At 33.7% G+C, this 14,576-nt stretch overlaps 1 protein-coding gene across 1 annotated transcript in view; it reads right to left on the minus strand.

The window, feature by feature from the left end:
* LOC123527054 (uncharacterized) overlaps positions 1-14,576 on the minus strand; it is a 491,978-nt gene that overhangs the window by 433,857 nt on the left and 43,545 nt on the right. The window contains exon 9 of the mRNA XM_053523703.1: positions 4,107-4,213. Within this exon, the coding sequence (XP_053379678.1) occupies positions 4,107-4,213 (107 nt within the window). The remainder of the gene's footprint in view (positions 1-4,106; positions 4,214-14,576) is intronic.

Consider the following 14,576-nt stretch of genomic DNA (forward strand, 5'->3'; position numbering starts at 1 on the left):
TGTAAATAATGACTGCAGTTTATCATTTCCATTACTATAATGTTTCATCATATACTTTTCATATCTTTTTCATACTTTAACTTTAGTCTTTTAAGTAAGTAATCTTTGTAATAATGGAAGTAATCAGTGACGTATTTTAATCATGTGACGTTTGAACTTAGTAGCACATATGTTTTGTATAAGTAGCACGTATTATTTATGGGAGCCTACGGAGGTATGGTGTACCCAAAGGAGCAGTTATATGCCCTGACTTATTTGTTTTGCTATGGTGCTTACCATATGTTATATATTTTAGCTTCTTCCGCCAGACGATTTTACCTGGTGATGTCATAACCCGGAAGTACAATGCCCGAGGTTCACTTGTCTTCACTCGCCTGGATGTGATATTCCCAGCGCAGAGCTTACGTCCCGTGGTTGTGCCGTAAACCGCAAAGACGCTGATTTTTGTTATCCTCTGAAGTCAGCTCAGGGATGCAATCACCTACCACCATAGGGAGCCAATACGGAATCAACGTATTCACGGTTTAAAGGGACTCGATTTCAAGATAAGTTTTGATATTGTTTGTGCTACTTAAAGTTCGCAATTAAATTAAAGAACTGTGACACGTCACTTTAGAATGGAACTGTAAGATCTTTTGTATCCGGAGATACTGAACTTTGATTTTTTTTCTTTCTTGTGATCAGTTTTTTTTTCATATCATCTATGCATTGTTAATAATCATCTTATGTAAATAAATTTGTAAATATTGTAAAGGGTGTTGATTTGTTCTGATGGTTACTGTCGCCGGTACGGCCTTTCCTGTCACAAAGGTAACCTACCTCCTTAATAAACATATAAATCTACGAACTGTTATATTTTAAAGTAATAGAATTATAACACTATGACGCCATGATATTGCAATGACATCACAATGTTTAGCGTAAGTGTACCAAACGGCTTCAGTACTGCTTTTTCACAACAAGATGCAGAAGACCTGTTTTTTTCACATTTTTACATTTGAAAATAATTCATATGCTCTTCATTCGGTGACAGGGAGTTGGATTTTTAGAAGGAAACAAACATCTTTCCTATCTTAAATATTTAACATCTTTACGAATACCGTATCATTGTCACAAACTGTCATATGGGCCTCAACGTATCTGTAGTTCAGGTATTGCATCATCTTTTTGTAAATTTTTCAGTTATTGAAGTAAATGACAGATTTTACGCATAAAATAACTTAAATTTCCATGAAAGTTTCATTAAATTCGGTTCAGTAATGAAGAAGTTGGTATTTTCTAAACTTCCGTAAATTATGTTTTTATCCCCAAAACTACTATAACGGGCCTTAAATTCACATTCGCGCCAAAGTAGTCGGAGCTCACGGCTATTTCGTGATTCCCATGAAAATCCAGAATAGTATGAGCTCAAGGATACGTCGTGATTCCCGTAAAATCCAATATTTGGTTGGACATAAGCATATAAATTGACTGGACTAGATCTCCTTAGAGCACTCGCCATTACAGTCTTGAGACGACATTATGTCACTCTTCTATTCATGGTAGAAATAAAAGTTTGCTTGATCGCTGTAAGAAATTTATTTGTTAGATTTTTGTATAATTTTTGAATAACGATTTTTATTTAGTAAACTTTTGTTCCTTCTACAAAATTTTGTAAAACGTTTACTTTTCGGCAAGATATTAGCTAGTTTCGGAATGTTTCTGACGTTTGTAAATTATTTATTTCGAAAGAGGAATCTATAATGTTTCGTTTGTATAAGTTGTAAAATTTACATTGGTAATTGTGTAACGTGAAAATTAGCAACTGCTTTTTGTCATAAAACGTATATGTCAATCTTTTCGTTGTAATTATGGAACGCCGGTACTGTATTGCATTGTAATATATAAATGTATGTGTTGACAAGTTTAGTACCGGGTATTTAATATGTAATTGCATTTGAATTTATCGTTTGCCAGTATATTGCATATCTATTAAATGTCCGTTTTGTTGTATGGTAGTTGATGGTACATTCATACCAGCTATTGTGTTACGTTTGATTTGCATTTCTTTTTTGTTTATTTTTGGTTGTAAATAATAGCTGCAGTTTATCATCATCTTTTCTATAATTTTCATCATAATCTTTTCATATCTTTATCAGACTTTAACTTTAGACTAGTAAGTAATTGATTTGAGAAATAACTAAAGTAATAAGTGACATATTGTAATCATGTGACGTATGAACTTAGTAGCACGTATAATTTTATATACGTAGCACGTATTATTCATGGGAGCCTACGGAGGTATGGTGTACCCAAAGGAGCAGTTTTATGCCTTTATTTGTATTTGCTATAGTGCTTACCATATGTTATATATTTTAGCTTCTTCCACCAGACGACTTATTATCTGGTGATGTCACGACCCGGAAGTCCTATACCCGCGGTTTGCTTTACTTTACTCGCCTGGATGTGAATTCCCAGCGCTGAGAATTTTCGTCCCATGGTCATGTCTTAACCGCCAAGCCGCTGACTTTTGTAGTCAACTGAGACAGCTCAGGGATACAAACAACTGACATGGGGGAGCCAGAATGGAGTCAACGTCTTCGCGATTTTGTGGAACTTTATCATACCAAAGATTAGTAGTGTTACTTTAAGTTTTAAGTAAAAGGAAACACCTGTTATACGTCAAGATGAAAATGACCTGTAATTAATAGAACTGAACATCTTCTAGAATACAGATACTGAGCTCAGTTTTATTCAGTTTTCAGTTTCTCAGTTTATCAGTTTTTTTCAGTTTTTTTCTTTCTTTTCTTCTATTTAGTTTTTTTTCATTCATTATTAATAATCATTTTTCTGTAAAAAAACTTGTAAATATTGTAATGCGTGTTAAATTGTTCCTGTAGTTTCTGTCCTCGGTTCGACCATTCTGTCACAATCAGGAAAGGAAAAAGTCCGAGATGGATGAAGTAAACCACATTTTTAAGATTCAAACATAAAAGAAGTGTAAATAAATCTACCCACCAAATTTACATGAACCTTTACCCATGATAATTAGATAATACATTGTAAACAATGATTTGTCGTAGCATTGCATCATATTTTGGAGTTCAGATGCCAACGAATTGTATCACGAAGGTGCAGCTCGAGTTACAGAATAATTAGCATCTGAACAACAATGTTTTTATTAAGGAAAGAAACACTGTTGCAGCTGTACGACTGTGAAACGAAAATAAGGATTACTTGTGTGATAGATATATTTGACAACATCCGTAAAAGAAAAATGAATTTGTTGCATAATGACTTATAGTTTCAGTATTCCTTCTTTAATAGGAAAATAAATCTGGTCGTGTGTTAGTATATGCGCTTAATCTATAAAGATTTTTGTTGTGATAACATCAGAACACTAAGCTGTGTTTGCAAGATCAAGTTCCAATGGCAAACATTACTAACAGAAAGTGTTGGTACCTGTTTATCAAACGCGTTCCATTTCATTTAAAGCAGACAAAAATGAGACAAAATATCCCGGAATCAGGAACGAAAAAACTGAAATGATGGCACCGTGTACTATTTAATTAGCAGCAGTACCTTTAAAAGCAATAAAGTACGTGTCAATTAATATAATTGTTGCATAGAATCTCAACCAGATCCCTTCAAAATCATGCATGGTGAAAATAATAGACGGTTTGTCAATTTTGAATGCTGTGTCCATATTTTGTACGAAATGATGCCTACATTTACCTCAATATAATACAGCTTTTTAGGACATATAAAACGTTTAAAACATAAATCTAATTAAAAATTTGCTTTACAAAATGTGTATATGCTCAGATGTAGCCTGTTATACACTTTCCTGTGACTGATACCAGAGATGTTCATCACCATTAAATATGTTTAGTATGTCTGTACGTAGTCGTTATGTATGCGGCAAACTTAAACGTTCTTACTTTTTGTAGGATAGTTAGTCCAAAATATTCGCACTTTATGTACATGTATAAATAAAAATTTCAACAAGTGGAATTACACGGTGTAAGCAATGCTGGAAAATACATTCGAAAATATGCGTCGATCCTGGACAATACGATGACCCAGTCCATATGAATCACTAAATGGGTTTAATCATATTTACATACCATTTTTAACTGATCTGCAAAAGTGCCAACCAAAATTATAGGAGGTCCATCGTCTTCTTCGTTACTACAAAACTCATGTATCGAATTCAACCAGAAGTCAATATATTCTGAAATTCAAAGTATATATTTTTTCTGGTCTTTAACAAAATGGACTGTTTCTACGAGTTCATAAAGTAATACATTCATACAAGTTAGTTAACTACGCTGCAATTAAAGTGTAAATGAAATGTTACTTTTGAATCGGCCATTTAATAAACAGCCTCACTATTTATTAATATGCGGATACATATATTAAGTATATCCATCAAGTAGTAAACGCAACGATATCTAAATAGAAAAAAGTGGAAACTTCACAGGTCGCCCAACACGACAAAAAGGAAAATGTTGCAGGCTCGGTTTGATTGAGCCTGTTCATGGACGGTAGTGGAAATACATGCTACCGTCCACGCCCTCTAGCCCCGGGTTGAGCAGAACTCAACATTTACACATGTTAAAAGTACAAAAAGCAATTTAAAGACATCCGCAGATGTATTCAACCGGCGGTGAACATGGAACCAGTTTTATTTTTTAAAGTTATCTTCAATATCGCCAAAAAAACTATCTTTTAATAACATGTATAAAAATTCAGTTTATACCAATTCTGGAAAATGGAATATCTTCTTTAAGGACTGTGTAATTCTAATGTGTTTAATCAAATCGAGTTCTTTAGACCGAATCATATATACATAAGACTAAGAAGTTCTGTGTATACTTTCGAGATAATAACATATTTTTTATTTATTTACCTATCAAACCGAGCTTAAATTCCAGTACATCCATTTTCGAACTCAACAGATTGTTGTTTTTTAGGTGTACCATTACGTTATATAGGGCTCAACCTTACCAATCAAGTACCCAGTATTAAAAATTGCATATTTGACAATATCAGATGATAAACAATCATGCGTATTATTTAGTTGGCACAACATACAGTTCCAAAGAAATTAGTTTAAACTGTATTATATAATTTACCACACCCTATAAACTACTGTATTCCCCCTTATCCTGCTGCGACCGATCAAAACAATAAACTGACAGCTAATATTTGAAAAACACAGTTTTAAAGTGACTAATATGCTTTTGGTATGTATATTTAAATTTTATTGGAAGCTGAACATGATTTTTTTTCTGTATATAATGTGTTAGCCTGATTACAGGTAAAATTATAGCAAAAAACACGATTGGTCACTGATTTAGTCCAGAAATTGTACATTGTCGGCGTCAAAAGTACATATTTTCTTGCTTTAAGGATAAACTATACATGTAAATCCCACTGTTTCATGGATAAAGAAACATTACTAGTTTGGTAAAACAAAATAAAACCATTGCTAAAATCGGCAGTTTATTTATAACAGTCAATGCAAGAAGATTCGGTGTGATTTCCTGACTGTATGCATGTTTGCTTAAGTACTGTACAAATGTTTGCGACTTTCGTAAAAAAGACTGTATGCCTATTTGCAACTTATTTATAAAACATCGGCTTTTTCTACGCTCCTGTAGTATTTCTGTAAAATTATAACCCGCAAACAAAGTTCGAAGGAGGATGGTATATATGAGTCACCATGCGGTCTGTCTGTTCCGTCTGTTTGTATGTGTGTCCTCATAAATTTGGTCGTGCAATTACTTGAATCCTATTACACCTACCTCTCTCAAACTGTACACACAAACATCGGCAATATGTAGTTAATGTCCGTCTTATTATTTTCCTTTTCTCTTTAATGTGACTCTTAAAGGTTAAACATTTTTCGTGGCCGTACAATAACTTCTTTATGCATTAAAGGATTCTGAAAGAACTTGGCACAAATGTTCACAATCATGAGACCATGTGTCCGCACAAGACTATACTTCCTAGAATTTCAAACAATTGAAACCGATATATCATCGCAAAGAACCCTGCGACAGGACATACAGCCGTCGTGTTTACTACTGATTTGACCATTATTTCTCTTATGTTTATACTAACCAATTAACACACAGCTTTCGATTTAAATGTTTCTTTAAAATTTTCTGTATTTGCCGATGATATTAAAACAAAGACGAGGTAGAAATTACGCCATTTTTAACCAAAAGGAAGACTTAGTGGATTGAGCCAGGCATAGCAATGAAACAACTGAATCCGCAAGGACAGATTCCCGGCGTGTGCAAGCGTTATCACTGTCAAATGTAAATTATTTCAAACATGAGAAATAACAGTCAAATCACGACAGGTAGTAAACACGATGACTGTATGTCCAACCGCAGGGTACTTGTGGGTGCAATAATTTTTAAAAAGGCAGTGGCTATGGTTACGGTACCGTAATCCTAGCCTTTTATTCTAGGATTACGGAAGTTCCACATTCCTAGACAACCCTATGAGAATGGATCATTTTGGCAGACGGACAGACAGACACACGGACAGACGGACGGGGGTCAACCTATAGTCCCCTCCTGTCTCATCTCATCGACATTTTGAAGTCGTCAGGTAAAATTTGTTCTCGTGACTTCCATAGGGAACTTATTGCATGACATAGTAGGGACCCTGTACTTTATGAATGTATATGTCTGTAAACCAACAGGGAATACTTGCATGTAAACGATTCTGAAACATTCAATTGGTTATATAGTTAGTTAGGATGGCGACTCGCAGAACCTCCAACCCCCTCCCCATGTAATAGTACATGCATAGCAGTAGGGGTTCGACATTAAATGACATTACATACATGACGACTGATCAATAGAGACAATGTTTTGTATGTTTTTCTTATTTTATTTACGCCCTTAAAGGACATAAATTGCCTACTGTAGTCGCAAAATGGAATACAGTGTCAGTCAAAAATACGAGTTCAGATCAAATATCAAAACTGACAAGTCGGTATACAGTGAATGTTTTTTTACCGACTAGATGAAAAGTAATTTCTTTCAAAAACGCAACACATATGCAACATCTTATTTACATATATTAATGGAGTATGCATGCTTATTTCAGAAAATATCATGGATTATTGGATTACAAATCTATCTGACGTGTTATTCATCAGTTTCGTGTCATTCATGCAATGAGTGTGATCAGTCAACATTTTGTCAGTATTTTGTAAACATTACTTGTCTGTTTCATCTATTATATCATCATATACACATATTTATGTTCGAATTATCGTTAAACTTAGATACACATACCGTGTAAAGCAAAATAATTAATTTTAAGACGATTTCTTACATTCGGCCTTCCTGCTTATTGTTTTGATCGGTCGCAAATACATCGGGAGTACAGTCGTTTATAGGATGTGATTACGTGCCGGGTACAATTAGGCAGATTAGATAAATGATGGTGTGCAATGGTTCTAGAAAAAGTAACATTTTTTCATCGACGGAAAAAGCGATAACTAGAAAATGCTTTTGTAAAAAAGCGCATGTCTCCCCCAATGCAAAGTCCTATAGACAAGAACTCAATAGGGGTCAGGAGCGAAAGTCAAAGAGACACTGATGGTTGGCTGCAATAGGGATTATCTACTTGGCATGTCCAGTCATCCCGCTAAATTTCAACACTCTTGGCCTAGTGGTTCTCAAGTCACTGTTCAGGCTCCTGTGACCTTGACCTTTGATCAAGTGACCTCAAAATAAATAGGGGTCATCTACTCTGCATGTCTATTAAGTTTCAACATTGTAGGTCAAGTGGTTCTCAAGTTATTTCCAAAAAAAGATTTTACATGAACAGGCCACTGTGACCTTGACCTTTAATAGACTGACCCCAAAATCAATAGGGGTCATCTACTCTGCATGTTCAATCATCCTATGAAGTTTCAACATTCTGGGTCAAGTGGTTCTCAAGTTATTGATCGGAACTGGTTAACAATGTTCAGGCCCCTGTGACCTTGACCTTTAACGGAGTGACCCCAAAAACAATAGGGGTCAGTTATTCTGCATGAACAATCATCCTATGAAGTTTCAACATTCTGGGTCGAGAGGTTTTCAAGTTATTGATTGGAAATGGTTTTCAATGTTCAGGCCCCTGTGACCTTGACCTTTCACAGAGTGACCCCAAAATCGATAGGGGTCATCTACTTTGCATGTACAATCATTCTATTAAGTTTCAACATTCTGGGTCAAGTGGTTCTCTAGTTACTGACCGGAAATGGTTTTCAATGGTCAGACCCCTGTGACCTTGACCTTTGATGGAGTGACCCCAAAATCAATACGGGTCATCTACTCTTTATGACCAATCATCCTATGAAGTTTCAACATTCTGGGTCAAGTGGTTCTCTAGCTATTGATCGGAAATGGTTTTCCATGTTCAGGCCCTGTGACCTTGACCTTTCACTGAGTGACCCCAAAATCAATAGAGGTCATCTACTCTTCATGACCAATCATCCTATGAAGTTTCAACATTCTGGGTCAAGTGGTTCTCTAGCTATTGATCGGAAATGGTTTTCAATGTTCAGGCCCCCGTGACCTTGACCTTTGACGGAGTGACCCCAAAATCAATAGGGGTCATCTACTCTTCATGACAAATCATCCTATGAAGTTTCAACATTCTGGGTCAAGTGGTTCTCTAGTTATTGATCGGAAATGGTTTTCAATGTTCAGGCCCCTGTGACCTTGACCTTTGACGGAGTGACCCCAAAATCAATAGGGGTCATCTACTCTTCATGGCCAATCATCCTATGAAGTTTCAACATTCTGGGTCAAGTGGTTCTCTAGTTATTGATCGGAAATGGTTTTCAATGTTCAGGTCCCTGTGACCTTGACCTTTGACGGAGTGACCCCAAAAACAATAGGGGTCGTCTACTCCAGCAGCCCTACAACCCTATGAAGTTTGAAGGTTCTAGGTCAAATGGTTCTCCAGTTATTGCTCGGAAATGAGGTGTGACGTACGGATGGACGGACGGAAGGACGGACGGACAGGGCAAAAACAATATGTCTCCTGGGGGAGACATAATTACTCTACACACCAAAGGTATCAGCTTTGAGTAGAGATGGGACAATTTCAAAATTTTGAAACCGGTTAATCATTTGTATGAAATCAAATCGAACCGGTTAATCGGCTACCATATTTGAAATGCTGTTTTCTTTCCTGACGACCTTAAAAAGGGTACTTCTAGCAGCTGACTTCATTAGGAACTTACGGACTTTATAGTTTGGAAGCAGTGTGATAATCAATAAGTGATATTTTGGTGTATTTTATTTCAGATATATCACGACAAGCAAATCCGAGACCACTGTTTATGTTCAGTTGATGTGTTTTAGCGGGCCTATGTGCTGGTCAAAGAAATGTATAAAGATAAAATACGATTCGTGATGTTTATTGTTTTAGAACGATTTGTGGTTTTGCAAAATTGAAACCGGTTTCACCTAGTAATGGAATCGGATCCGATTAACCGAGTAATCGTCCCAGTCCTAGCTTTGAGTCAGAAAGCAATTATGTTGATGATGCTAGGCTATTTACTTAATATAAAAAATGTACTTCTTATGAAAGCCTGAAAACACAAAAGTATTTCACTGAGTTTTCTGATGCGATATTATCCAATCTTTTTTTTTTTGACAATGACAATGACAATTCTTTATTTGCTTCAAGGTACCTCCGGCCCATGAAGGATATAAAAATTACTATAAAAGCTTTCAAATCATATAGTGTGCGAATAGTTAAACATTAATATACAGTTTTGCAATATGGGTATTTGTTTCAAAGTTTTCCCCCATCAATCAAACATCAAAATTTCTTGCGCTAAAAAAGTTTGAAAAAAGTTTCTTTCTTTTTCCAAAGGGCATAAAAAAAGAAATTACCGCGTTGATTTTACAGTTCTTCATTTCTTGTGAATAAGAATATTGAATTTTTTAAAATCTGGGCGAGTATAATTTTGCTTGGTATTGTAGTACACGGAGTCTCTAAAACCCCCACGTGACAAAAATGGTACTCGTCCTAACAGAATTGGTACGCATGTTTCATTTTCTATTTCTCTTGCGGTATTAGTATACCTTCCTTTCTCAATTTAAAAAATTTCCATACTCCCAAATTTTTAAAATTAACGAACGTATCGAATTTTTAAAAATTAAGTACGCAGGTATACTCAAATTAAAAACTCATTTTTAAATTCTTTTAGTGACAAGTTTAGTTTTTAGGTTTAAATTTCTTTCGATCTTGTTTATAAATATCCTTTAAACCTTTTTCAACTTTTTTAAAAAGCCCGACTCATACTGACTTTTTGCTTAACCATCATGACCCCAAACCGTGATCACAAACAATTTTTACAGCAGTTTTCCCCGTTTACATGCCCCCTTCGTATCTCATTTTTGATCTATTTTGATTTCTTCACAAACCTTCATTGGGCATTTTCAGATTTTTATCCAGTATTAATTGACCTTTTGATGTTGTTTTGTATAAAAGGGTATTACCACGTCTCCTAAAATTTCAACTTAGTTTTTTCTGTTTAGCACCTTTAAACCCTTTTTCATGGTAAAAAAAGGCACGTTCTAGTTCAAAAAATTATATATGCCCCATATTTCAGAAACCCTATGCAATTGAGGACAAATTTACAATCGAAAATTTTTAAAAAATACAGATTTTTTTACAATTGACACAGGTTAGTGAATTTTTTGAATAGATATTTGTACTCTTTTCCCTTTAACCATAGTATGAACCATACAAATTTATGATAAGTCTAGTAAATGTCAATCCAAATAACCAAATTTTTTTACAACTTCAATCTCAGCATCTTTTATTTCCATTTTTTTTTCCCCGCAAGTCGCCGCCATTTTAAAGATACAATTTTAGTTTTGCCTTCATTTACTTTAATTTAAATGTTCACAAAAATTGACAAAATATTTAGTTGCCTTTTTAAGGCCATACACGTGTCTGCCATAATGCAACATCATCTGCGAACATTAAAAGGAAAAAACTAATAGTATTTGTGCAAATTTTATAAACCTAGTTTTTATTTGAAAACACGTTCGTTCTCTTAAAGAAACAAAAAAAGATAGGGCTGGGTAAAACAGCCCCGTTTTAAGCCGATCGTCTTTGTATATATTCACTTTTGAACCATTTAAACTAAAATGCCTTAACTTATGATCATACTTTTAAAACTTTTAAACAAATTACCTTTTATTACCATTTTCCTTTAAATATTTTCCCTAGATCTGCCTATTTACGTGTCAAAAAATTTTGAAAATCCCCAAAACAAATACAGTTTTGTCTCTTTTTTTTTTTAAAAAGCGGTCTATAAAGAAATTTAAAAAAAAGGCATTTAACAGTTGAAAACCTGTTTTTAAAAAACCGGCTTGATTTTCCGAAATCTTATGGTACATTTGACAAAAAAATTCAACCCGAAAAGAATTCCACAATATATTTTACTCAAAACATTCTGAACGAGTGCCTCTATGTTCTCTACATTATTTTCGTCTCCCTTTTATGAAATGTTATTATAATGATTCACACCAACTTTCGGGTATTCCCCAGAGTAAAAAGCCTATTTAAAAAATTTTACTAAAAAATGAAAAAATACTCTCAAAACCATACATAAAGAATTTGGGAATTGTTATCTGGACCAGGTTTTTTCCCTTGCTTTAGATGCTTTATTGCGAGTCTAATTTTATCTTCTAACATTTCTGAATTAAATATATAATTTTCAATATCATTATTTGGTTCATCTATCGAAATGTCAATGTTTCCTATATTATTTTTGTTTGCAACTGCAGGATTTAATAGACCTTCAAATTGTTCTATCCATTGAGAAGTGCTTATATTATTACTTCTTGTTTGATTATGACAAGTAATTTGTTTAAGTTTTGACCAAAATGATCGTTGGTCATTTACTTCATTTGTAAGCTGATTTAACTGTTTCACATAAAACTGTTTACACTTATTTTCACATAAATTTTTGAATCTTTCCTAGCCTGTATGTAAGACCTAAGATTTTCATTCATTTCTTTGTTGTCTGTATTTTCGCAATTTTTGATACTTTAACGTTTTGAAATTTTACATTCTTTATCAACCATCTTGGATTTTTATCAGCAGTTCTCGCTTCAAAGAATGTTCAAACTGTTTACCAACTTCTCTTAACATTTCAACAAAGTTAGATACGGTGTCATTAATATTATCTTTGGGTTGTCTATTTCAAATAAACAGTTTGTTAAGTACATCCTTTGAGAATGTCTCTTCAGCTTTATTTTGAAATGACAGTTTATGTGTACAGTTTAGTTTATATACAGTCTCTTTTATATGAAGAGAGTTCTCTTTATTATATTTTTTAACTGGAACGTTTAATTCACATTTATTGGAAATGTGCAGATTCACCTCGTTCGGCTACACAAAAATTTTTTAATAGATTTACAATATCCTTTGAAACCAAAACAATAATCTATAACACTACAGCCATTTGTTGATGTATATGTAAAGTTACCAATATCTTTATCTTCACCCATCCTACCATTCATAATATATATGAAAAATCTTACATAATTCTATCAATTGTCGGCCTTGTGCATTACAATTTTATCACAAGACTGTCTATTTTCATTGATAGGGCATTGAAAAATATCATTATATTGTTCCAATAGTGTAATATTATTTTCACTATTTATACAATCACTATGTTCGCCACATCTGGCATTTAAATCGCCCATCACTAATATGTTACATGCTTCATATTTGCTATTTACTGTTAACATGAGATCCTCAAAGAGGCTTATACCCTTTGCTTCTTTATCAACATAAAAAGAAGATTCAAGAGGTGGCAAATACAAGAAAACTAAAAGTAAAATCATTAGCCAAATTTAACTAAATTTTTGTTAATAGTAAGTTTTCCCCGACCCAAATCGTCTTTTCTGTTTTACAAATTCTTTTAATTCATTTCACTTTTAAACTGACTCCACCCTTTGCTTACCATACCTCTTTTTATGCTGGCAAAAAGAAACAAGTTTGTGTGTAAGTAAATATTTCGTTTTTCTTTTTTTTTCCCAAAGGTTTCAGCAAACGAAAATATATCAAAGATTTTAGATATACAACAAATCTTAAAATTTAATTTTTTTCATAAACCCCTAAATCTTCCAGTATGTGTGTCAAAAAAATTATTTCGTTTCTTCTTTATTTTCCCCCAGGTTTCAGCAAACGCAAATATATCAAAAGTTTTTAGATTCAAAAAGTCTGTAAATTTAATTTTCTTCAAAAAAACCCCTAAATATCCAGTATGCTAGTTAATAATTTTTTATTTGGCCTCGGCGAACCCCTAGTCTACTTTAAATTCCTTGATCTTCATTGCGCTACCTCACCATTTTATTTTTTGCCCTGTTTTTGTCCTGTTTAGTTAGCAACTGGTTTTTTTTTAGCATTTACAAACAACCTTCCATTTTCTCTCTTGTTACTTGGGTTGATGTCAATTTAAAATATACCCTATCTTGCCACGCCCTTCAAAAGCTAGAGTGAATTTTCCCTTGTAGTTAACTCTTCCAAAATTCAAATCTTTTTAAATTTAACTGCTTTGCCTTTAAAAGCTTTGTTTTATCACTGATTTTTTTAAATTTTACAATTACCATTCGATGAGTATTTTTTTTAAAATTTTACCAACACGTAAACTTCACAAAGAGATTCCAAATTCCAAGATCGTGGGACAAGCTATTTTGCAGACAGTTTTATAATTTAGATTTTAAATTTGCCTCGTTTCATCTATAGATTCTTCTAATCCCAAAAAATTTAAGTTAGCCTTTTGCGATTGCCGCTCCAAAATTTCAACGCATCTTCTAATTTCTCAAATATCATTTTTCTTTGTTTTATCATTAAGAGAAAACAATATCTAGTTGCATCAGTCTCTATTGCTCGTAAATGTCCATGTTAACTCTAACCTTTTAATATTTTCTTTGTTTTCTAACTGTTTCTTATCAAATTTATCAACTCTGGCTTTCATTTCACACAAAAAAGTTAACTTCCAAATCTGTTTTTTAAACTTGGGTATTGACCGAACACTCTGAATTTCGATTTTTTAAAATTTTTCTCCGCTTGCTTGAATTTTCCGAAAACTCTTTTTTTATCAGAAAAGGCCCTGGATTTAATCGACATCTCCTGCACGTAGAAGTAAGCTAGAAGAAGGCTACGTATTATTTTCCCTCCATAAGGGTTTTATGGTGAAATCCAAAAAATTTTTTAAATGAATTTGCGGGATCAAGCAATATCAGATGGAAAATTATCCGATTTAGATAATGTTGCCATATCGAGGACAGTGTTCGCAAATAACGTGCCAAAACCAAAAGTAATATGTAAAAACTGCCCATCAAAAGATTCTAAAATGAAAAATTTTACGTTTTTAATGGATTGTATTGTCTTTTTAGTATTTCCATTATAACCTCTTCCAGGACCCAAAAAAATCGATCCTTGAAAAGTATGTATCCCCTTCCCCCATTTATCGTGGGGCCCCTTATGCGTTCCGTAGTTTTTACGAACAAAACCCTGTATATGCCTATATATAT

This window comes from Mercenaria mercenaria, chromosome 14 (genome assembly GCF_021730395.1).
Source record: "Mercenaria mercenaria strain notata chromosome 14, MADL_Memer_1, whole genome shotgun sequence".
Classification (NCBI taxonomy): domain Eukaryota; kingdom Metazoa; phylum Mollusca; class Bivalvia; order Venerida; family Veneridae; genus Mercenaria; species Mercenaria mercenaria.